This window comes from Primulina huaijiensis, chromosome 2 (genome assembly GCF_012295235.1).
Source record: "Primulina huaijiensis isolate GDHJ02 chromosome 2, ASM1229523v2, whole genome shotgun sequence".
NCBI classification, from domain to species: domain Eukaryota; kingdom Viridiplantae; phylum Streptophyta; class Magnoliopsida; order Lamiales; family Gesneriaceae; genus Primulina; species Primulina huaijiensis.
The window spans coordinates 22884271-22907958 of NC_133307.1; the positions used below are offsets into that span (position 1 = coordinate 22884271).

The 23688-nt window shown below is 37.9% G+C and overlaps 4 protein-coding genes across 4 annotated transcripts; 3 read left to right on the forward strand and 1 right to left on the reverse strand.

Annotated features, from left to right (window-relative positions):
* Positions 1-871: 871 nt before the first annotated feature.
* On the reverse strand, positions 872-2175 carry LOC140957578 (uncharacterized). The gene is made up of 2 exons (XM_073414897.1): positions 1075-2175; positions 872-916 (listed from the first exon to the last, which is right to left on the reverse strand). The coding sequence occupies exons 1-2, from the start codon at positions 2173-2175 to the stop codon at positions 872-874; spliced, it is 1146 nt and encodes a 381-aa protein (XP_073270998.1).
* A 6993-nt stretch (positions 2176-9168) lies between these two features.
* On the forward strand, positions 9169-10121 carry LOC140960122 (mitogen-activated protein kinase kinase kinase 20-like). Its single transcript, XM_073418275.1, has one exon. The coding sequence runs from the start codon at positions 9476-9478 to the stop codon at positions 10115-10117; it is 642 nt and encodes a 213-aa protein (XP_073274376.1). The 5' UTR covers positions 9169-9475; the 3' UTR covers positions 10118-10121.
* Positions 10122-14086: 3965 nt separating this feature from the next.
* LOC140957588 (uncharacterized) lies at positions 14087-15013 on the forward strand. The gene has a single exon (XM_073414908.1). The coding sequence runs from the start codon at positions 14087-14089 to the stop codon at positions 15011-15013; it is 927 nt and encodes a 308-aa protein (XP_073271009.1).
* Positions 15014-22121: 7108 nt separating this feature from the next.
* On the forward strand, positions 22122-23163 carry LOC140960133 (uncharacterized). The gene has a single exon (XM_073418283.1). It carries the CDS (start codon positions 22144-22146, stop codon positions 23011-23013), a length of 870 nt encoding a protein of 289 aa, XP_073274384.1. The 5' UTR covers positions 22122-22143; the 3' UTR covers positions 23014-23163.
* Positions 23164-23688: the final 525 nt, after the last annotated feature.

Consider the following 23688-nt stretch of genomic DNA (forward strand, 5'->3'; position numbering starts at 1 on the left):
ACCATGCATCAATATTGGAGAAGGAAAGTTTGTGCACCATTCTCGGAGGAGTTTCATACGGCGGATTACCTTGCAAACTTAAGGAAAGCCAAAATCACTCCCTCATCATGCAGCAAGATTCTCGGACTTGTATCTTGAACAAAAAAGAGTCCATGTTCATCTGAGAGGGAAGCACAGCAACTAAGGAAGGAAGATTATGGAAAGGGCACTTCAGCCGAGTGATACAGCCCTATATATATCGTGGCCAACTAGAAGGGAGATCACATCATATAGAGCTTGCAAATTTCTGAGCACCTCCTCGCCCTTTCTCGAAAGTTTCCAGCGACCAAAGCTTCATCCAGAATCTCGAGATTTCCGCGGCGGTCCGAACAAGCTGTTGTTCATTGTTCTGTTAGCAATTTTCGTCAATCCTCCAAGCCGGAATTCAGCCCGAAGTTCGAAGCTTTGCCGCAACATTTTGAAGTCTAGATTCCACCACTTCCGAAGCTTTCCAGTAAGCCAATCTCTGTCCATTTCTTTAATTTCCGTAGGAGCCCTCTTGCAGCAAATTCACAGAGCTTCGCTGTCATCTTTGAATTGTGCGNAGGAGTTTCATACGGCGGATTACCTTGCAAACTTAAGGAAAGCCAAAATCACTCCCTCATCATGCAGCAAGATTCTCGGACTTGTATCTTGAACAAAAAAGAGTCCATGTTCATCTGAGAGGGAAGCACAGCAACTAAGGAAGGAAGATTATGGAAAGGGCACTTCAGCCGGGTGATACAGCCCTATATATATCGTGGCCAACTAGAAGGGAGATCACATCATATAGAGCTTGCAAATTTCTGAGCACCTCCTCGCCCTTTCTCGAAAGTTTCCAGCGACCAAAGCTTCATCCAGAATCTCCAGCGACCAAAGCTTCAGAAATCTCGAGATTCTGGATGAAGCTTTGGTCGCTGGAAACTTTCGAGAAAGGGCGAGGAGGTGCTCAGAAATTTGCAATTCTGCTGGAGCCATTCGGTAGGGTGCTTTTGATATTGGTGCAGCATCGGGTATCAAATTAATTTCGAATTCTACTTCTCGGTCCGGAATTACTCCAGGGAGTTCTTCAGGAAAAACATCAGGAAAGTCTTGAACTACTGGAATTTCCTCTAATGCAAGCGTAGTTTCTTCATTTACCTCGCTTATCATTGCTAGGTAAACTTCTTCTCCACTTTTCATAGCTCTCCAAGTCTGAGAAGCTGATAGGAGGGACTTTTGTTTCTTGACTTCGCCGTGGTAAATGACCTCTTCTTGGTTTGGAGCTCGAAGTTTGACATTCTTCATTCGGCAATCTACTAATGCATGATTCTTGGACAACCAATCCATTCCTAGAATGATGTCGAACTCCACCATGTTCAGTTGTATCAATTCTGCTTGGAATATGTGCTCATTGATACAGATTTTATACTTTTGGTGTACTCTATGTGTTTCTATTGTCTTACTAGTAGGAGTTGCTACTCTAAAGGGTTCGACTAGTAATTCAGGGGTAAGCCCTAGTTTTTTAGTGAACCTTTTAGATATAAATGAGTGAGTAGCACCACTGTCAAACAACACATAAGCTGGCATTTCATTGATAAAAATGGTACCTGCCACGACATCGTTTGCATCATCTGCTTCTTCTTGAGTTATTGCAAACACACGAGCGTTGGGTTTATACTCCTTTGGCTTGTTGGGGTTAGCATCAACATTTGGCTTGGTCCCTCTCTTTAATGGCTCGGGACAATTAGCGATTCGATGCCCTAATTTCTCACAATTGAAACATGCCCCAGTCTGTCTGTGGCATTCCCCAGAATGACGACTATTACATTTGGGACACATCTTTGGTTCTTGGTAGGTTGTGTGGGACGAAGCACCTTTGAATGACCCATTGGATTGATTGGGTCTCTTGAATGGTTGTTTCCCTTGAGGTGACTGTCCAGTAAGAGGTCGCTTATTCTTGTTCTCGTCCTCCCGACGCTTGATGTCTGTCTCAGCTCTTATTGCTGCTCCCATTAAATCAGCAAAGCTTGTAGGTTGGTAAACTGCTAAGGATGACTGGATACGACTGCTCAATCCTTTCTTGTATCTGTGCATCTTCAGAACTTCATCTACCATGATTGTCGGGGCATAAGTTCCAAGGTCATTGAATCGGGAGGTGTAATCTACCACTGACATGTCTGGAGTTTGCGAGAAGTTCTCAAATTCACTCAGTTTCTGTCTGGAGTTTGCGAGAAGTTCTCAAATTCACTCAGTTTCTGTAGTCTGACTTCTGCTAGGAAAAAATGTTTGAGGAAGACATCTCTGAATTGTTGCCAGGTAATTGCTCCGGCATTTGTCAGAGTAGGTGAGACTGTTTCCCACCACTTGCTCGCCTTATCCTCCAGGAATGGTACTATCACCTCTACTTTGAGTGCCTCGGGTATCTCTAACAGTCGCAATTGGGTTTCCACGCTTTTTAACCAATTCTGGCTACTTTCAGGGTCGACGTCTCCCTTGAACACTGGGCAACGGTTCTTACGAAGGGACTCATAATGATACTTGATCCCATGTTGTGCCGGTGGTGGTTGAGGCTGCTGATCACCGTTACCATTGAAGTTTCCCAAACCCTGGATAGTTGTTGCCACTATGGTGGCTATAGCCATCAAATCTACTTGGCTCAGGCCCACTCTGGGAGGTGGATTGCCGTCAGCATTTGGATCTCCATTATTATCGTTGCGGTTGTTAATGTTTGCGTATCGCGGGTTGCGATTGTTTCGTGGAGGTCTTCCGGCCATTTCCTACAAGTGAACAAGTTCCTAAGAGTTTGTCGCATTTCTAAAGAAGACAAGAATCGTAAATAATGTAGAGTAAAGATTGGGATTACTGGATAATAGGCAATTATTTTATTGATATCCAATTTCAAAGTGACCATCCAATTTAAACAAGATACTGAAAACAAAACGCGGAATCAAAGGTACTGAAAGCAAGACTGAATCAAATGTTTAGTACTGGAATAAAAGTGCAACATGTGTAAAACTTTCTAAGGCTAGATATCATAGACGTCTATTCTATCTCTCCATTTCCCATGGCTACGTCGAGTGGGGCTTCTTCCTCCTCGGGATCCTCCTCCGGCTCCTCCGGGTTCATCAAGTCTTCAATCTGCCACTGGAGATTTTGATTCTCTAATTTCAACTCAGCAATCTCATCAATTTGGGACATAATTTTTCCCACAGCCTCACTCAACTCATTTCTCGCATGCACACAGTTTGCCTTATTCTTCTCGATGAGTTCCTTCTTCTTCACTTTCCCTTTGTCCACCTCCTTGGACAGCCTTTGATTATTTTCGGACAACTGCATAATCGTAGTCCATGATTCTTCAATTTTCTTTTTATCCTTCAGTCGTGCTTAACGTTCTTCAGACAACTCCATGGTGAGTCGATCCACTTCTTCCTTAGCCCACTTGGATTGACCCACCGCTATTTCCAAAGAGTCTCGAAGCTCGAAATTATGACCTCTAGTGAGCTCGAACATGTGAAAGATCTCATCAATCCTCTTCTCTGCCGCCATCAGCTTGGTAGTCAAGTTTTCTACTTGTTGCCTCCACTCGTGGTTACTAGCTCTCAACCTTTTGATAGTCTTATCCTGATTTTCTATGGTCAATTCCTTCAAACGTATAGCAGCCTGAGCACGAGTGTGAGGTTGGGGATAGTTCCACTGAATCGTCTCCCTATGAGTAACTGGGGCTACGTTCTTACGAGCAGTGACACGGATACGAGCCATTTCCTGAAATAACGAAAGGAAATGTTTAACAGATTCTAAGATAACAAGTATGGGGAAAAACGGTCAAGGAACATTCTTGTTTATAAAAAAAACAAGGACTATTTTCAAAGGATTCTAAAGAATGAATCATAAGGATATTGATGACAAAGTTGGTTAAAAAATGATTTAAGCTTTTGCCAAAATTTGACTTAGTCAAATTTCCTATGGCAGTCTCCCATCCGGATTATGAACCTGGTGTGCTCTGATACCACTTAAATGTCACGCCCCGAGACCGGGGTTAGTCGACACCGGCGTTGTCTCACAATCACATAATTGCAAAACAACAAGCCTCGTAGTAATTCGCAATAACCAGTCTTTTTCATAACCAGTAATCGTCTTTACAATAAAATGCGGAAGCGAAATACATGATGATAAAATTAAAGGACAGAATAAATTCGACTGGTCTCGAATGGATTTGCTTTATCACCATCCCCAAAAATAATCTTGTTCTTCATCCTCGATTTGTTCCTCGTTCTTATCTGGGTGGGAATGTAAGGGGTGAGTATTTTGGGAAATACTCAGTAAATGGGGGCCGATCGTGCATAACAAATATCGAGGATATACATACGAATAAATTATCGTAATTTCAATATTAAGCATGTTGAATCAAATACTAACAAAATACAAATATAGCACTGAAAATCATCTCATTTTCTATGGTTTTACTGATCAGTCCCCTATATGTTACTCCTCTAAGGGGCGAGGCCAAAGGAACGGTTATTATAACCCACCGCATCAGGGCCTAAACAGAGAATATCAAAGTTCGGAATTTCCTTTACCATTTCTAAATCGAATCATTACAGTGCATTTCAAATAATTCAACATGCTTTCAAATATTATAAACGATTATCAAACAACGAATAATTCAGGGGATTTTATACCAAATGGAAACGAATAGATTATGCCGATCGAATTTTCAAAATCATATTTAATTTATTTTCTACATATATCATGCTAAAATAATAATAATAATAATAATAATAAGTGTGCGCAACTCTTTTATATAATAATATAAATATTCAAAAATCTACCTTAAAATAATTAACTAATGAATCATATTTATTATAGAAATTTAAATATTAATAGTCAACTAAAATCAATATATTTGTGCAATTTTATATAATGGCAAAAGAAACCCACGTACTCTCCAAAGAAGATAATCGAGAATTGATGAGTTTGTGGGGAGGATTTGAAACTTCAATTGGCTACTGGGCCAGGGACAACAACTTGCTGTTGCACAATTCAAAGATGACAGCGGAAGCTTTCCAGTAAGCCAATCTCTGTCCATAACTTTAATTTCCGTAGGAGCCCTCTTGCAGCAAATTCACGGAGCGAACCAATCTCTGTCCATTTCTTTAATTTCCGTAGGAGCCCTCTTGCAGCAAATTCACGGAGCTTCGCTGTCATCTTTGAATTGTGCAACAGCAAGTTGTTGTCCCTGGCCCAGTAGCCAATTGAAGTTTCAAATCCTCCCCACAAACTCATCAATTCTCGATTATCTTCTTTGGAGAGTACGTGGGTTTCTTTTGCCATTATATAAAATTGCACAAATATATTGATTTTAGTTGACTATTAATATTTAAATTTCTTTAATAAATATGATTCATTAGTTAATTATTTTAAGGTAGATTTTTGAATATTTATATTATTATATAAAAGAGTTGGGCACACTTATTATTATTATTATTATTATTATTTTAGCATGATATATGTAGAAAATAAATTAAATATGATTTTGAAAATTCGATCGGCATAATCTATTCGTTTCCATTTGGTATAAAATCCCCTGAATTATTCGTTGTTTGATAATCGTTTATAATATTTGAAAGCATGTTGAATTATTTGAAATGCACTGTAATGATTCGATTTAGAAATGGTAAAGGAAATTCCGAACTTTGATATTCTCTGTTTAGGCCCTGATGCGGTGGGTTATAATAACCGTTCCTTTGGCCTCGCCCCTTAGAGGAGTAACATATAGGGGACTGATCAGTAAAACCATAGAAAATGAGATGATTTTCAGTGCTATATTTGTATTTTGTTAGTATTTGATTCAACATGCTTAATATTGAAATTACGATAATTTATTCGTATGTATATCCTCGATATTTGTTATGCACGATCGGCCCCCATTTACTGAGTATTTCCCAAAATACTCACCCCTTACATTCCCACCCAGATAAGAACGAGGAACAAATCGAGGATGAAGAACAAGATTACTTTTGGGGATGGTGATAAAGCAAATCCATTCGAGACCAGTCGAATTTATTCTGTCCTTTAATTTTATCATCATGTATTTCGCTTCCGCATTTTATTGTAAAGACGATTACTGGTTATGAAAAAGACTGGTTATTGCGAATTACTACGAAGCTTGTTGTTTTGCAATTATGTGATTGTGAGACAACGCCGGTGTCGACTAACCCCGGTCTCGGGGCGTGACACCAGCAATTTATAGGTACATAATTTTAAAAACTGATATTTTTCATGGTTTTTCGAGTATTAAAAAAATCTAAAAATACGGACCAATGTTAATTTTTTTAAACAGCGCCCAAAAAATTATGAACCAATATTAAATAAATAATAAATATATAGTAAGTATTTATTGCATGCGGTAGCTTAATTAATATCATCCATTCATAAATTGTTCTATACTATAACTACGTAGAACCACAAGAAGCAAAAAAAAAAAAACCCTATAAAAATCCATCAAATCCCCACGAAATTTCATTCACACTCAACAACATATAAACATATTTGCTCGGCTTCCTTTTGAGGTTTCTCTCCAACATCGATCGGAAGCCATCGCCAGTGAAAATGGACATGAAGATGATTGCATGCCTTGCCGTCATTGCGGCATCGGCTGCCTCCATGTGCACCGCCACGGTGGTGAGCGCAGCGGCTGAGGCACCAGCCCCGTCTGTGTTAACTAGCGGTGCTATGGCTGCCTTACCAGCCGTTGGATCCTTTGTTGGGGCCTCCCTGTTGTCCTTCTTCGCGTTGTACATGAACTAGCTATGTTGAATATATAATAGACAAAGCAAATCTCATGTATGTTGTGTGAAATGATTTTATCGTTGCATTTTCGGGATTCTCATTATTTTTCATTTAATTGATGTACCTTGTGCAAAGGCACATGTTATTAATTGGGCAATAATATTATTTTCATTATTTATTAACGAGCTACGTACAAGTTATAACTTCCTTTAATTTTTGTTTGAAAATCGATTTAGTCCAAATGATATTTCTCCAAGTAATCCGCAGTCAATCCGTGGTATAACTATATTAAATATGTAATTTGTAAGAGATAATGTGTAAATATCTCATTATAAAAAAATTGAATGTTAATTTATAAGAGATAATGTTTGAATATTTGAATTTGTTGACAGAGTATTTTCTTAAAATTCAATCAGGTATCATGAATCCACATCAAATTCTTTTAGTATAAGATTTTTTGCTTGATATAATAGTATAGATTATCAAAATCTAAAACGCATAAACCCAATATCTAATTTGTTTAAAATAATATTTTAAGTTTTAGTTAAAGCATCACATCATAATGTCTTTGATAGTTCGAATGGAGTGTCATCCGAGTTGGAGTAGTAGGTGATCGTTTGACTAATGGTCAAAGTTCTACTTCCTTTACTAACAATTTCTCGGACGACCTTTTCATACAAAATTTTATCATTATAGTTTATATATATGACCAACGTGATTTGCATGCTTGTGTTTGATAATCAAATTCTTTCTTGATATTGCATATATTGAGAATTGCTTTTCGTAGCAACCCAACTTTTAACTTAGTTGAGGAGTCATTTTGGACAATGTGGATTAAAGATTAAAAAAAGATTTGTTACGTATAATTTCTAAAGTATTTTTCTTTTTAAAAACAGTTCAGGTTCTAATAAACTAGCGATTTTTTTATTTAAAAAAATTAAAATGGCAGATTAATTTTTGTTGATTTGGAGAATCTTTTTCCCAATTCGCAATTTTCGCTTCCAACATTCGAAACAATAGAATATACGTATCGGTGATGATTATCAAAAGAGCAGTACTAACTACTGAGTAATACTTTTTGTCTCCATGACAACTTTTGAAGCTAAATAAAAATAGTCGATAATGCACTCGATAAGTAAAATTGATGATAAAATATATTTAAAAATAAATTAGTAATACAAATTATCATCAGGTAAAAAGGATAATTTCAATAATTTAATGAATATTTGTAGAAAACGTTTTAGAAATTATAATTTGCAAAATACACTACAAAATAATGATGCTTATATAGATTGCTAAAATATAAAAACAGTTTCTCAAGAAAAATTCAATATTAATTAATAAATTTTTTTAAAAAAATGTGTGAAATAATCGAAATAGGTACAAATAAAAACGTGAAATTTATTGTAAGGTACGACGAGTGAAAATATTATAATCTTAGTTTTGAAAAAATAATAAATAAAAGCAAGTGAAAAAATAACGATGCTTATATAGATTCCTAAAACAATTACTCAAAAAATTTAATATTGATTAATAAATGTTAAAAGAAGGAGAAAATTTGTGAAATGAACGAAATAGGTACAAATAGAAAATGTGAAATTTATGTAAACGTACAAAGAGTGAAAAAAAATGTAATCTTAGTTTGGAAAAATAACAAATAAAAGCAAATGAAAAGAATGGAAACAACGCCTTTAAACAAACAGAAAACAAGAGGCCTTATTTTAGGCATGGACATATGTTCAATGTATTATCCCCTTTCAAAATATTAAAGTTTTGGCCGAATTTTTTTTATATATTAAGCATTTGAAAACAATTTAATTTTATTTTGCAAAAGCTAGAAAGTTGTAAATTTTAAATGAAGGCAAATTGGTCTCCTAGTATACTTTTTTTTAAAAAAATATCTATTTACCGAGAAAACATATATTCACCAAGTAAAATAAGGAAGCTTTTAGAACCCAATCCAAATCTCGATACAACTACAAATTACGCTACTTTAATATATTTAAGCATCGTTTGGTTTTGGTTTGTGTGATATAATAAATAAAAGATATATAATAAAAGTGATTATAAAATAAAAATAAATAACATATTATGATAAATTAGATGAGGTTTGACATGATTTTAATTTACTTGATTATTTTTGTTAATTATATTACGATTACTAAAATATCTTCGTCATATATTAATTATTAATATATTTTTAAAGAAATCTGATAAATCTTGTCCAATTAAATTATTTTAATATCTACGTGTCGGGCATTCTATATAAATACGTACGTACATGCGCAGCCTCCATTGCTTTCAAGATTGCAAAGAAACGAAGAATTAATTAAGATGCATTGGATCAGAGGAGAAACTTTGGGCAGAGGGGGTTTTGCCTTTGTCTCTAAAGGCACAACCCAACAAGATGGCTGCCTCAGTAATATTCCACCCATAGTCGCTGTCAAATCTTCTAAATAATCCCACTCCAACTCTCTTCTCAAAGAAAAGAAGCTGCTCGATCGGTTCAACCATTGTCCCTTCATCATCCGATGTTTCGGGGACGACCACCCTAGAAGATGGCCAGGAACTATACAATATTTTTCTCGAGTACGCATCTGGAGGTTGTTTGGCAGATATCATCAAATCTTGCGGCGGCAAAGGTTTGCCGGAGCCTGTTGTCAAAAATCACACGAGATCGATTCTCATGGCTCTTTCTCATATGCACGCACTCGGGTACGTGCACTGCGATATTAAGCCACACAACGTCTTACTGGTTAAAGGAGGTGACGAGAAAACGAGTGCGAACACTTTTGGCGAAGAGACTGCAAAGCTCGCAGATCTCGGAAGTGCTATTAACATGCGTGGCGGCGATGATGAGGATGTCGGGGGATTCAGGGGCACCGTTCTTTATGCGGCACCGGAGTCGATAGCCAATCAAAGATACGTACCTCAATCAGATGTTTGGTCTTTGGGATGCATCCTCTTTCTCATGTGGACTGGGAAATCGCCTTGGAAGTTCGACAACCGGACGACTCCCGCGGATGTGATGATGACGATCGGCTGTAGTGATCAGATTCCAGAGATCCCGAGTACGAAGAAGATTTCGATAGAGGCTGTAGATTTTCTCAAGATGTGTTTTGTCAAGGATCCAAGATCAAGATGTACTGCAGACATGCTTCTTGATAATCCCTTTGTCAAAGCTAGAAACGCTGCCCCTCATGCCGGAAAATGCAGCAGCCACCACCACCATCACCATTATCTCACCTCAAGATTATCTCACGGCATCAGTTCATTGGTCCCCAGCTGTTTTCATGTCGTTGACTCCGCTGCAGTCCGTCCTGTTTAATGTGATCAACGGCAGAACAAAAAAGTTGTAAATAGATCTATTTTTTTCTATGTATTTTCCAAATTTTAGTATAAATTTCCGATCGAAAGCATGTACATTGCCTCCAAGCGTACCATGCACTCTTTTCTATCATAGGCTGAAGCAGTCCAGTCCAGCCTTGTGACATTGTTTGTAATTAAATATAAAATTTTGATAAAACAACAACAGTCGTCCTACAAACGGTCAAATATTTGAATTATTATAATGTTTAAAAGATTTGACTTATACTATTTGTATTAGATAATTTTTTTGTAAAACGACAAGCATTTGGTCATAAAAAAATACTTAATTATGTTTCGGATCATGCTCAACTACCTCTTTGGCGATAGGTCATCTCCCAGCCTTTCAGCGAGGACTAATCATGGACCAGCTCTTCGGCGAGATGTAATATGTGGCCAACTTTTATGCTAAAGGTCATCCGCTAGATCTCAGGTCATCTCCGTTCAAATACATCAGTTTTAGGAAGATCTCTTGTTTCTAGTCGTTCTCGTACAATCCTAGTTGTATCGATGGACAATTCTAGTTGTATCGATGGACTCTCGTCACCTCGATTTCAATATTTGTATTCAGACTAACCTTACAGTGATCCCATACATCAAATATTGCACAAATACCCTATTAAACTGCTCAAGCTCAGGAGCTATATTTACGTCAAGATCACCCTGCCTCGGTTACGCCAGGCTATAAAGATCCTTATTCAACCTTATGTGAGAACCCGAATTTCCAGCAGCTAGCATTCTCGCAGCAACTAACAATATTCAATAGCAATGGAAAATTTCAGCAGAAGCTAACAATTCCAAAAGCAGTCAATAATTTAGAAGATGATATTTTCCAGCAGACGGATTTCCAGCAGAAGCTATTATTTCAGAAGCTGGTATTTTTCCAGCATATTAGAATCCAGCAGACAGAATCCAACAGAAGAAGAGCGAATTCCAGCAGACAGTTACTGAGTCAGCTTAGACTTGTAACTGAAGCATTAAAACGGAATAAAGGCTGTTAATGGCAGATTATGGTCATTAATAGGGAGGCTAACATTCAGATTTTGGTTTATAAATAACACCCCCAAGTCTCTGATTTGGTGTTACACAAATCTGGAGAGTATTACTTAAATTTTCGAGCTAAGAGAGTGCCTTGTTTGAGCTGTAAAATCCAGTAGCGATAACAACCAAATTTCCAGTAGACTTCAACCGAAACTCTAGCAAATTACGGTAAGTGGGCTTCTGTATAAATATCTTGAAATCGGTTTGATAATATCTGTTTTAAAGCATATTTTATGTTGATTTCTGATATCTGATTTTGAAGCACTGAAACTCCCTAGTGAACTAATGGTAGGAATATATATTCTGAACATTTCTGAATTCTGATTCTGATTCTGATTCTGATTCTGGCCTCACCCCTTAGAGGAGAGAACATATAGGGGACTGATATCAGTTTAGCCATGAAATTCACTAACGTGCTCAGTGCTTACTAATTCTGATTTATGTTCTGAATATTGTGATTTCTGAATTCTGATTCCTGTTCTGGACATAAGAGTTTTCTGTATATTATTGTATTTCTGTTTCTGTAAAAATGGTGTTTGAAAACTGGGAGTTATTCTCGCCCCTGCTTACTGAGTGACAACCATATCACTCACCCACCAAACTCATCTCAGATAAGAACGAGGAAGAAAAGTTAGAAGAAGAAGAGCAGATTCAATTTTGGGGCTGGTGATGAAGATCATTGTTCTCAGTTCTAATTTATATTTTATATTCAGTTGCATCTGTTCAGACATTGTATTTCTGGTTTTACATTTCCGCTGTAAAACGTTGTTAATGGAGTTGTATCAGACATTGAATATTCAGTATTATGAATAAAAACTGGTTTCTGAATTCTGTACTTCTGAGGCTTGTTGTTTTCGAATGAAAATTTGAGAGCAACGCCGGTGTCGACCAAACCCCGTCTCAGGGCGTGACATTGAAGTGGTATCAGAGCAAAACCAGGTTTCATAATCTTGGGAGGAGGAACTAGAAATAATGAGTTCTTATAGACTTCTGAAAATAAGTTCTGGAAGTTATTGAAAATAAACTACTGTAATAAACTACTGAAAATAAGCTACTGTAATAGGCTACTGAAATAAGTAGAAAAAAAAATTCAGTAGACTAAAACCAGTAGACGAAAAACAGTAGGATGAAACCAGAACCAGTAGATGAGAACCAGTAGATCTGAATGCAGAAGACTGGGTCAGTAGACTCGGAATGCAGCAGACTGGTTCTAACAGTGCTGGAAAGCAGCATACAGTGCTGAAAAAGCAGCAGACTGATTGCAGTAGCATCAGAGTTGCAGTAGATAGGGAATTCCAGCATGAGCATGCAGTAGACCTTGCAAATGGCATGGAAGTTGAGGTGTTTTTCGCGCAAACTTCAAACGGCCATAACTTTTGATCCAGGAGGAATTTTTACTATTAAAAGTATGCGTTGGAAAGGTCTCAACAAGGAACCCCAAAATCCTTCGTTTAGATGGTGATATCGTCATTTCCGTAAAATTTTTCCATTTTTCGAAACTTTGAGGAATTTATATTTCCAAACGGCTTAGTATTTTTGCACCAAATTTGGTACACTTCATGTTCTTGATGTGGAAGATTTTTCGTAAAATTTTCACGTAATTCTGAGATCGAAAAATTTTGAGCTATTTTATGCTATTGAATGTTATAGACTTACTGATTCTGTTCATTCCAGTAATTGTCTATAACTTGACCTATACTCTTGAGATCACTTCTGAACCTTGGCTCTCATGTTTTGGATGTAGGATATGGCTGACCAGAGTAGCTACATTAAGAGCTTAAAGAAGAAGATAGAGAAACTCAAGTGGCATAACTATTGCTTAGAGCTGGATAAGGATGAATTACAGCGTAGAGAAGAACACTTAAGACATGATGTTCAACGTTATGCTAACCATCTGCATGAGGCAGAAGAGAGGAATAGGAAAGCTCAAGAAGAGTTTGAAACCTCTCAAGAGACTGTAGTAGAGTTCATCGAGTTACGAGATAACTTGATTGAGAAGATCCAAGTGCTTAAGGATCAAAATCATCAACTTGTGCACCAGCATAACCAGTATAGTGAGTAGACTAATGCTCAGATTCATGAGTTGCAGAGCACTGTTGAAGTTTTTAGTGACAAGAATGCAGTTCTGCACGGTCATATTGAACATCTGCAAGCAGTAATAGCCAATCATGAAGAAGAACCTGAAGAGGATCCCGAAGAAGAAGTAGAACTCGAAGAGGATCCTATGGATTTAGATTTGGGAGAAGTGATAGATTAGACTATCCGTAGTAGTTCTTTGTAATACCACTTGTTCCAATTGCATTTTTGTTTTCATTTTCGAAGTTCTATTGTAATTGCACTTTTTTTGGGAAATCAATAAAATTTATTTTTATCAATTGGTTTCATATTTAATTTTGAGCAATTACTCAATCATTTGATTCTTTTTTTTAGTTCATATTCAGCCAAAACCTTAGAACTTTCATATTTATAGGATATGGACGGAAGACCAGTAAGAAACAATCGCAACCCTCGTTACAACAACCGTAACAACTGCAATGATGAAAATGCACAACCACAACAACTACCAGCAATTGGCCTCAGTCAGGCTGATTTGATGGCTATAGCCACGATTGCGGCAACCACGCTACAAGGGTTTGTTAACCCAAATGCTAACCAGTCACCGCCACCACCTCCAGCTCAGAATGTGACTAAGCAGCACTATGAGGCTCTCCGAAGAGCAAGAGTCCCAAACTTTGATGGAAGTTCCGATCCCGAGGTTAATCAGAATTGGATGAAGGAGGTGGAGAATCATCTTCGATTGCTTGAGGTTCGACAAGAAATCAAGGTAGATGTGATTACACCTTTTCTTGTGGATAGAGCAGCCAAATGGTGGGAAGGAGTATAACCAGCTATGTTAGGAACGGGACCTATCACTTGGCAAAGGTTCAGAGAGGCATTTCTGAAGCAGTACTTCCCGACAACAGTTCGAGTGCAGAAGCTATCTGAATTTGAAAGCTTGGTTCAAGAACCAAACATGACTGTGGTGGAGTATTCATCCAAGTTCCACTCATTCGGAACTTATTCCCCAACCATCATGGGAGATGAGGCCTTGAAGATACATCGCTTCAAGAAGGGATTGAACAGCCGCATTCAATCTGCTCTTGCGGTTATCGAGCCCAATAGTTTTGATGAATTGATGGGAGCCGCCATCAGGGCTGAGAATGACCTTAAGAGGCGTGAAGGTGAGAACAAACTCAAACGTCCTCAGTCAAGCCAGTGCCAACCGGGCCAACAATTCAAGAAGCCTAGGTTTTCAAGTAACCAATTCACCAGTTCTCCATCTAAAGGAACCACTCCTTCTCAATCAAACAAAGAAGGAGTCAAGTGCCAAACTTGTGGATTCACTCACACTGGTGAATGCCGTAGGAATTCTGGAGCTTGTTTTCGATGTGGAAAGATGGATCATCGCATTGCTCAATGCACTCTTCCAGATCCAAGGAATGGTCCAGCAGGTGGAACAACTCCAAACAAGTCTAAGGAGAACAAGCCAAATGCTCGAGTTTATGCTATCACTCAAGAAGAGGCTGACAACTCCAATGATGTCGTAGCTGGTACCATTCTAATCAATAATATACCTGCTTATGTGTTATTCGATTGTGGTGCTACGCATTCATTCATGTCTAAGAGATTTGCCAAGAAGTTAGGAGCTAAGTCTGATAACTTAGAAGAACCATATAGAGTAGCAACTCCTGCAAATCGAATTTTAAAAACTCGCACTCTATATCGGGATATTGGTGTTCTCATAGATAATCAGAGTTTCAAGGCAAACCTGATTTAACTAAACATGGTGGAATTCGATGTAATTCTTGGAATGGATTGGTTATCTAATAATCATGCTTTAGTAGACTGTCATGGAAAGACGGTAACCATCAAGTTCCACACCTAGAGAAAATTTTATTTCATGGCAAGACCAAAGAACGAAAGACTCTTCTTTCTGCTTCTCAAACTTGGAAAGCCATGAAAAGTGGAGAAGAAGTTTACCTAGCCATGTTAAGCGAGGTAAAACAAGAAGCTGCACTTGCACTAGAAGAGATTCCGGTAGTACAAGAGTTTCCGGATGTCTTTCCTGAAGAACTCCAGGGCACAATCCCCGACCGTGAAGTGGAGTTTGAGATCAACTTGATTCCTGGGGTTGCACCGATCTCAAAAACACCATACAGAATGGCCCCAGCAGAATTAAAAGAACTCAAAAAGCAACTTCAAGAGTTGTTGGATAAGAAGCAAATCCGACCAAGCGCATCTCCGTGGGGAGCTCCTGTCCTGTTCGTAAAGAAGAAGGACGGAAGCATGAGATTGTGTATCGATTACAGAAAACTGAATAAGATCACAATCAAGAATAAGTACCCACTTCCAAGAATAGATGATCTGTTTTACCAACTCAAAGGAGCTACAGTCTTTTCCAAGCTCGACTTAAGGTCAGGCTATCACCAACTGAAGGTCAAAGCAGAAGATATTCCTAAAACAGTCTTCAGGACAAGATACGGCCATTACGAGTTTACGGTAATGCCGTTTGGACTGACCAATGCCCCCGCATCATTCATGGACCTCATGAATAGAGTCTTCAAACCTTACCTTGATAGGTTTGTGGTTATATTCATAGACGACATCCTTGTGTATTCACCAAGTAAGGAAGATCATGAGGAACATCTTCGCCTCACCCTCCAGACGCTGAGAGAAAAAGAACTTTACACCAAGTTCAAGAAATGCGAATTTTGGCTAGAGAGCGTCACATTCTTGGGGCACGTAATCTCAGCAGCAGGAGTATCTGTGGACCCTAAGAAAGTAGAGGCAATCTCAGATTGGCCTAGACCAAAGAATGTGACAGAAATTAGAAGTTTCTTGGGATTAGCGGGCTATTACCGGAAATTTGTTGAAGGATTTTCTTCAATAGCCATACCTCTCACCAAGCTCACACAGAAGAACTCTAAATTTCAATGGAGTGAAGAATGTGAGCAAAGCTTCGAGACCTTGAAGAAGAAGCTTACCTCCACTCCGGTGTTGGTATTGCCAACTGACGGCAAAGACTTCACCATCTACAGTGATGCATCTAAAGGAGGCTTAGGATGTGTACTCATGCAAGAGGGAAAGGTGATTGCATACGCGTCAAGGCAGTTGAAGCCGTATGAACAGAATTACCCAACACATGACCTCGAACTAGCTGCAGTAGTGTTCGCGCTAAAAATTTGGAGACATTATCTTTATGGAGCCAAGTGTGAGATTTTTCACTGATCACCAAAGTCTCAAGTATTTGTTCACTCAAAAGGAACTCAATATGAGACAAAGACGGTGGATTAAACTCATGAAGGATTACGACTTAACAATAAGCTACTATCCAGGCAAAGCCAACAAAGTAGCAGATGCTTTAAGTCGAAAGAATGCAAGTAAGGTAATCCTGACATCACTTTCAGCACAACCTTGTCTTAGAGAGACAATCAAGATAAGTCAAGAGAGAGATTCCGCTTTGGTGAAACTGAAAGAGCAAGCCAAAGAAGAGAAATCACCAGATTTTGAGACGGACAACAAAGGAATTTTGTGGATGAAAGGACGATTGTGTGTACCAGACGTCGATAACCTTCGACAAGAAGTAATGTCTGAAGCACATAAGTCAAAATTTTCAGTTCATCCTGGCAGTACCAAGATGTACAGAGATTTGAAGAAAAATTTCTGGTAGAATGGAATGAAGAAAGACGTGGCAATGTTTGTTTCTAAGTGTCACGTGTGCCAGCAAGTCAAAGCAGAACACCAGAGACCTGGTGGACTTCTTCAACCATTAGAAATCCCGGAATGGAAATGGAAACATATTTCCATGGATTTTGTAGTTGGTTTACCAAAGTCGAGACAAGGTCATGACGGAATATGGGTAATCGTAGATAGACTTACAAAATCTGCGCATTTTTTACATGTCCGCATGAACTATAATTTGGACAAACTAGCCACATTGTACATGAATGAGATCGTACGATTGCATGGAGTTCCAGCTAGCATACTTTCCGACAGAGATCCTGGATTTACGTCCCGTTTTTGGAAGAGCTTTCAACAAGCTATGGGGACTAAAGTTACGCTTAGTACGGCTTATCACCCTCAGACCGACGGCCAAACAGAGAGGACAATTCAAACTCTTGAGGATATGCTGAGAGCTTGTGCGCTAGACTTCAATGGTAATTGGAGCGAACATCTGTCCTTAATCGAGTTCGCATACAATATAGTTACCACATCAGCATTGGAATGGCACCATACGAAGCTCTATATGGACGAAAATGTCGATCACCACTGTATTGGGATGAAGTAGGGGAAAAAGCCATCGTTGGACCCGAACTAATCCAGGAAACAGTGGATAAAGTTTCTGTGATCAAGGAGAGATTAAAAGCTGCACAAGATCGACAGAAAATCTGGGCTGACCTAAAAAGGAGACCCGTGGAATTTGAAGTTGGAGAAAAGGCGTATGTGAAAGTGTCACCCATGAAGGGTGTAGTCCGATTCAATAAGGCTGGGAAACTGAATCCCAGATACGTCGGACCATTTGAAATTCTTGAGAAAGTGGGAACTCTTGCTTATAGATTAGCACTTCCACCCGACATGTCAAGAATTCACAATGTATTCCACGTCTCGCAGCTGAGGAGATATATTTCTGATCCAAGTCACATCCTGGAAGCTGGACCACTTCTGGTTGAAAGAAATCTAAATGAAGAGCTGAAGTATGAAGAAATTCCGATTCGAATTGTGGATTTCAAAGACCAAGTACTGAGACGACGAACTATTCCATATGTCAAAGTACAATGGTCCAATCACACCGAAAGAGAAGCTACTTAGGAATTGGAAGAAAAGATGCGAGCACAATACCCTCATCTTTTTGAGAATCATGTATAACCAAGTTTCGAGGATGAAACTTCTCATAAGGAGGGAGGGATGAGAGAACCCGAATTTCCAGCAGCTAGCATTCTCGCAGCAACTAGCAATATTCAATAGCAATGGAAAATTTCAGCAGAAGCTAACAATTCCAAAAGCAGTCAATAATTCAAAAGATGATATTTTCCAGCAGACGGATTTCCAGCAGAAGCTATTATTTCAGAAGCTGGTATTTTTCCAGAAGATTAGAATCCAGCAGAAGAAGAGCGAATTCCAGCAGACAGTTACTGATTCAGCTTAGACTTGTAACTGAAGCATTAACACGGAATAAAGGCTGTTAATGGCATATTATGGTCATTAATAGGGAAGCTAACAGTCAGATTTTGGCTTATAAATAACACCCTCAAGTCTCTGATTTGGTGTTACACAAATCTGGAGAGTATTACTTAAATTTTCAAGCTAAGAGAGTGTCTTGTTTGAGCTGTAAAATCCAGTAGCGAGAACAACCAGATTTCCAGTAGACTTCAACCGAAACTCTAGCAAATTACGGTAAGTGGGCTTATGTATAAATATCTTGAAATCAGTTTGATAATATCTGTTTTAAATCATATTTTATGTTGATTTCTTATATCTGATTTTGAAGCACTGAAACTCCCTAGTGAACTAATGGTAGGAATATATATTCTGAACATTTCTGAATTCTGATTCTGATTCTGATTCTGGCCTCACCCCTTAGAGGAGAGAACATATAGGGGACTGATATCAGTTTAGCCATGAAATACACTAACGTGCTCAGTGCTTACTAATTCTGATTTCTGTTCTGAATATTGTGATTTCTGAATTATGATTCTTGTTCTGGACATAAGAGTTTTCTGTATATTATTGTATTTCTGTTTCTGTAAAAATGGTGTTTGAAAACTGGGAGTTATTCCCGCCCCTGCTTACTGAGTGACAACCATATCACTCACTCACCAAACCCATCTCAAATAAGAACGAGAAAGAAAAGTTAGAAGAAGAAGAGCAGATTCAATTTCGGGGCTGGTGATGAAGATCGTTGTTCTCAGTTCTGATTTATATTTTATATTCAGCTGCATCTGTTCAGACATTGTATTTCTGGTTTTACATTTTCGCTGTAAAACGTTATTAATGGAGTTGTATCAGACATTGAATATTCAGTATTATGAATAAAAGACTGGTTTCTGAATTCTGTACTTTTAAGGCTTGTTGTTTTCGAATGAAAATTTGAGAGCAACGCCGGTGTCGACCAAACCCCGTCTCGGGGCGTGACACCTTAGCTCTATATTTAAGTCAAGATCACTTATGCCAGGCTATAAAGATCATCATTCGACCTTAGCTAAGGAGCCCTGATCACAGCAGGATAACATCGCCTCGGTCATGTAAGGCCATATAAGGGTTTTCACCCGATCTTAGCTAAGGAGCCTTGATCACGTTAGGCTCACCTCGCCTCAGTTATGCTAGGCTACAAGGGTTTTCAATCGACACCCAGTTCAAGAGCCCTGATCATGTCAGGCTCATATTGTCACGGTTACGTCGTTCTATAAAGGTTTTAAATCGACCCCAGCTCAGGAGCCCTGATCACGTCAGTCTCACATCGCCTCGATTATATCGGGCTATAAGGGTTTTCACTCGACCTCAGCTCAGGAGCCTAGATCATGTCAGGCTCACATCACCTCGGTTACGTCATGCTATAAAGGTTTTCACCTCAGCTCAGAAGGTCTGATCACGTCAGGCTCATTTCGCCTCGGTTACAACAGTCTATAAGGGTTTTCATCATACCTCAATCCAGAAGCCCTGATCATGTCATGCTCACATTGTTTCGGTTATGTCAGGCCACAAGGGTTTTCCCGACCTCAGCTCAAAAGCCCTGATATCATCAGGCTCAAACTACCTTGGTTATGCCCGACTGCAAGAGTTTTCAATCGACCTCAGCTCAGGAGCCCTGATCACATCAGGCTCACCATACCTTGGTCACGACCAGTGTTTTGACAAGATGTATGTGGTAAGCGGGAGGCTACCTACCGCCTAGCACCTAGTAACTTAGGCGACGTTAAGGCTGTCGCCTAGGCGATTTTTTAAAATTAATTTTTATATTAATTAGTAAGATTATATATTAATATCTTTTAATTTTTTGATATTAAATCATTGTTTGATTTATGTTGAGAGAACATGGTTAGTATTAATCGAGATTCATAAGCTGCAATTTCCCCTCTACCATCAATAGGTTTAGACAGGGCGTTTATAACACGACCCAAATAAGCCTCACTCACTGGTATTTGAGCAAATCATATCTGGTTCATTAATTTTCTTTCTTCCACATATAGGAAATCAATTTGAATCTTTCCTAAAAATTATTGCAACCAATCAAGGTTTTTTTTTAAAAAAAAATTAGGATATTAAATCATTTTTAAAATTGATTCAATATCATTATTGTGATCTTCCTCTTTATCGAATGCAAAATAATCATCGTGAAGTTTTCTCATTCTAAATCACAAATGAAGATGAAGTTTTATATGTTGAGACAAGCCTACAAATCACATTTCTTGTTGGACTTTGTTTTAGTGCCTATAAAAAATTATATTTTTTTCAATTGAGTTTTTAATTAAAATTAAAAAACCAAAAACTTTAAAAAGAACCAAAAAAATAAATAAAAGCCCCAATCACATAGGACCACCTTGAGCTAACTAAGCCCAAAAGGAATCGCCTAGGTGGCCTTCCCGCCTAGCCTAACCGACTAGCCTTTTTTGTAGACGGTTAGTAGCCGCCTAGGGCCTAGACCTCGTCTAGGACGATTTTTAAAATATATGTCACTATAGACTATAAAGGTTCTCACCCAACTTTAGCTCAAGATCCCTAATCACATCAGTCGAGCCTGATTACACCAATCTATAAAGGTCTATAGAGAGGGAAGCTTAGGCTCAGCCTAAGCAAGTCATCAATTATTAGGCCAAAATGAGCATGAGTTAATGTTCCCCTATACTCAGTGGACTATTTGCTAGGTTAATAATTTACATGTTTGGTAAAGTTCCTCGAGTCGGACCGACCTATCTTACATTGATCTTTACAAGTTTAATAAATCCCAATTCTTAATTTAAAATAAAGAAAATCTAGGTTTAAACCGAAACCAAATTTCATATTTCGATTACGTTTGGTGCAATTTGTAAGTGAAATCCATTGCATATAAAATTTTTGATAATCAATTTTTTTTTTTTTTAAAAAAATATCCAATCAAATCGATCCAACTCCTGTGTCCGGTCATCCAAGGTTCAAGTTATCTTGTTTTAATATATTTAAAATTTGAAATAAAAACACCCGAACATTTCCCATAGTTAGAATTATGTAAATATATTTTTATGTATACTTTTCAGTTTTTAAATTTTAATAATTTGAATAATATGAAAAGTAATTTATATTTACCAAAATATCATATAAAACAAAATTTTACATGAAAGGGGACTACGGATGTCAATGGATCCAAGTTTTACCCATACCCGCAATGGATCCGCTTCGTTTGGAGAGGGTTTGGGCATACTAAATGGGTTATGAGGCAGTTCTCGCGTCCAATTTTTCAGACCCGTCCGGATATTGGACGGGTCATGAATACTATAATACCCGCTTCATACACGGCCCATATATATGCATATAAATACTCTAGAGTTTTAGTTTTATTAATGTCCATTTGGATGTCAATATTTTTTTGAAGAGATAATAAATCTTTTTTTATGTAATTCATTATGTCGTGAAGATATTTTGTTTGTTATTATTAAATGTAGTAGAAGACATAAATTAGTTTTCTATTATGTTGTATTTAGAGGCTTGTTTGTTTTATAATTTTATCATATAAGAAGAAAATTATTGTTTTTATTTAAAAAAATTCGGATATCACGAGTTTAACCGACTTCGTTTTATATTCGGGATGGGACGGATCTTAAAATTATTTAACCAAGATAAAATAGATAATGGATCAAAATTTATTTCATGAGACTGATGTTAGGTCTAGTCATACACGCATATCTAAACGGAATCCCAATTTCTGTCTTCAAGATGAAAATGGCTTCCATACTACCTCGCAAGCTTTCCCCTAAATTCCTCCGCCGATGGTTCTTTCCGAACCCCTCCTTTCCCTCTTCCGACCAAAGTTATAAACTTTTCTCCAGTTCCAGAGTCCCCTACCCAAAACCCTGCTGCAATAATGCCATTTACAAGCACCAAAGTCAAATCAAGTTACCCAACTTTTCTGGAAAAAGCCCACAAAATCGCGAAGCGGTTGATTTTTGTCGAGTTTTTATTGTGCCCAGATCGATTTCTAGTTCTCCTTTTAAAGCTCAAGATGCCCGTGTTTTTTCTAACCAAGTGTCCGGCTGTAATGTAATGTATGATAAACCTAGATTATTGTCTTCCAATGTAGACCAATCGTCGTCTTCAGCTGAACAAATATCCGACGCCTCTGTTAAGAATCCGAATCAGAACCAGGAATTCAAGCATCAAGAGATCACTGGGCCGACCGTCGATCGGGATTTATCAGCATTAGCGAATGAAACACGCGAAGTTCTTGAGATGAAGATGAAGACTATGTACAGTCTAAGTAAGGCTTTGGTTGGATTAGGCCTCGTGCATCTTGCGTTGGGAGCTTGGACAGCATATATTACACGAGATTCGCCTATTCCAGAGGTGTTGATACAGAGTTTCTTGGCTTTTGGGATGCCCTTCTCACTTGCATTCATGTTGCGCCGAGCGTTGAAGCCAATGTACTTCTTCAAGAAAATGGAGGAGCAAGGTAGACTGCAGATTTTGACCCTTACTCTTCAGATTTCCAAGAATTTGAACATTTATTTTGTTCGTTTTCGCGGAGTTTCTTACTTGTGTGTTGCTGGAGCATGTGTTGGTTTGATCCTTGTAGTGTTTTCCCGGTGAAGCGCTTGACACGTCTTTATAAAATGATATACATTTTTTTCCTGAATTTTCTTGGAGAGTTGTATTGTTTTATCGATAATGAATTATTAATATTTGGTCAACTCGTTGATGTGTGTGTTCTTATAAATTTAAAATCAATGTTGCACAGTTAATAGAGATGAATGATCAACATGGTAGCGATTTTGAGCATTTATTTATTCATCTTAGTGCTTGAGCGACCTTTCGTAATATTTTTTTGGAGTTTTTTTTTTTAAAGCATTGATTGTAACATCCACAAGTCCGTAAAATTGTTAGCTTTCTTGCCTTAAAAGGCATCAAGCTACCCTCAAGGGTGAATTTCGACTTCTTGAATCAGTAATCGATGGTACAATTTCTAGATGTTAATTTTCTTATGATGCCACTTGATGCTAATTCTGGCATTTCTTTATGTTTCTTTACAATCATTAGTGAAATGTATACTTCTAATAAAGTAAATGAAAATGGTTGGCACTATTCTTAAACATCAAACACTTGATTTGTCAAATTCCAATGTTTCATACAGATAGTGAAATACCACTAGATTTATTTATTGACAAATTCGTAATATTTCTCGCATCTACTTAAAATTGTGAAAATATGAAAAGATAAAAATATGAAAATATCTTTCATGTAAGAATTTTCTATTACATACAGCTT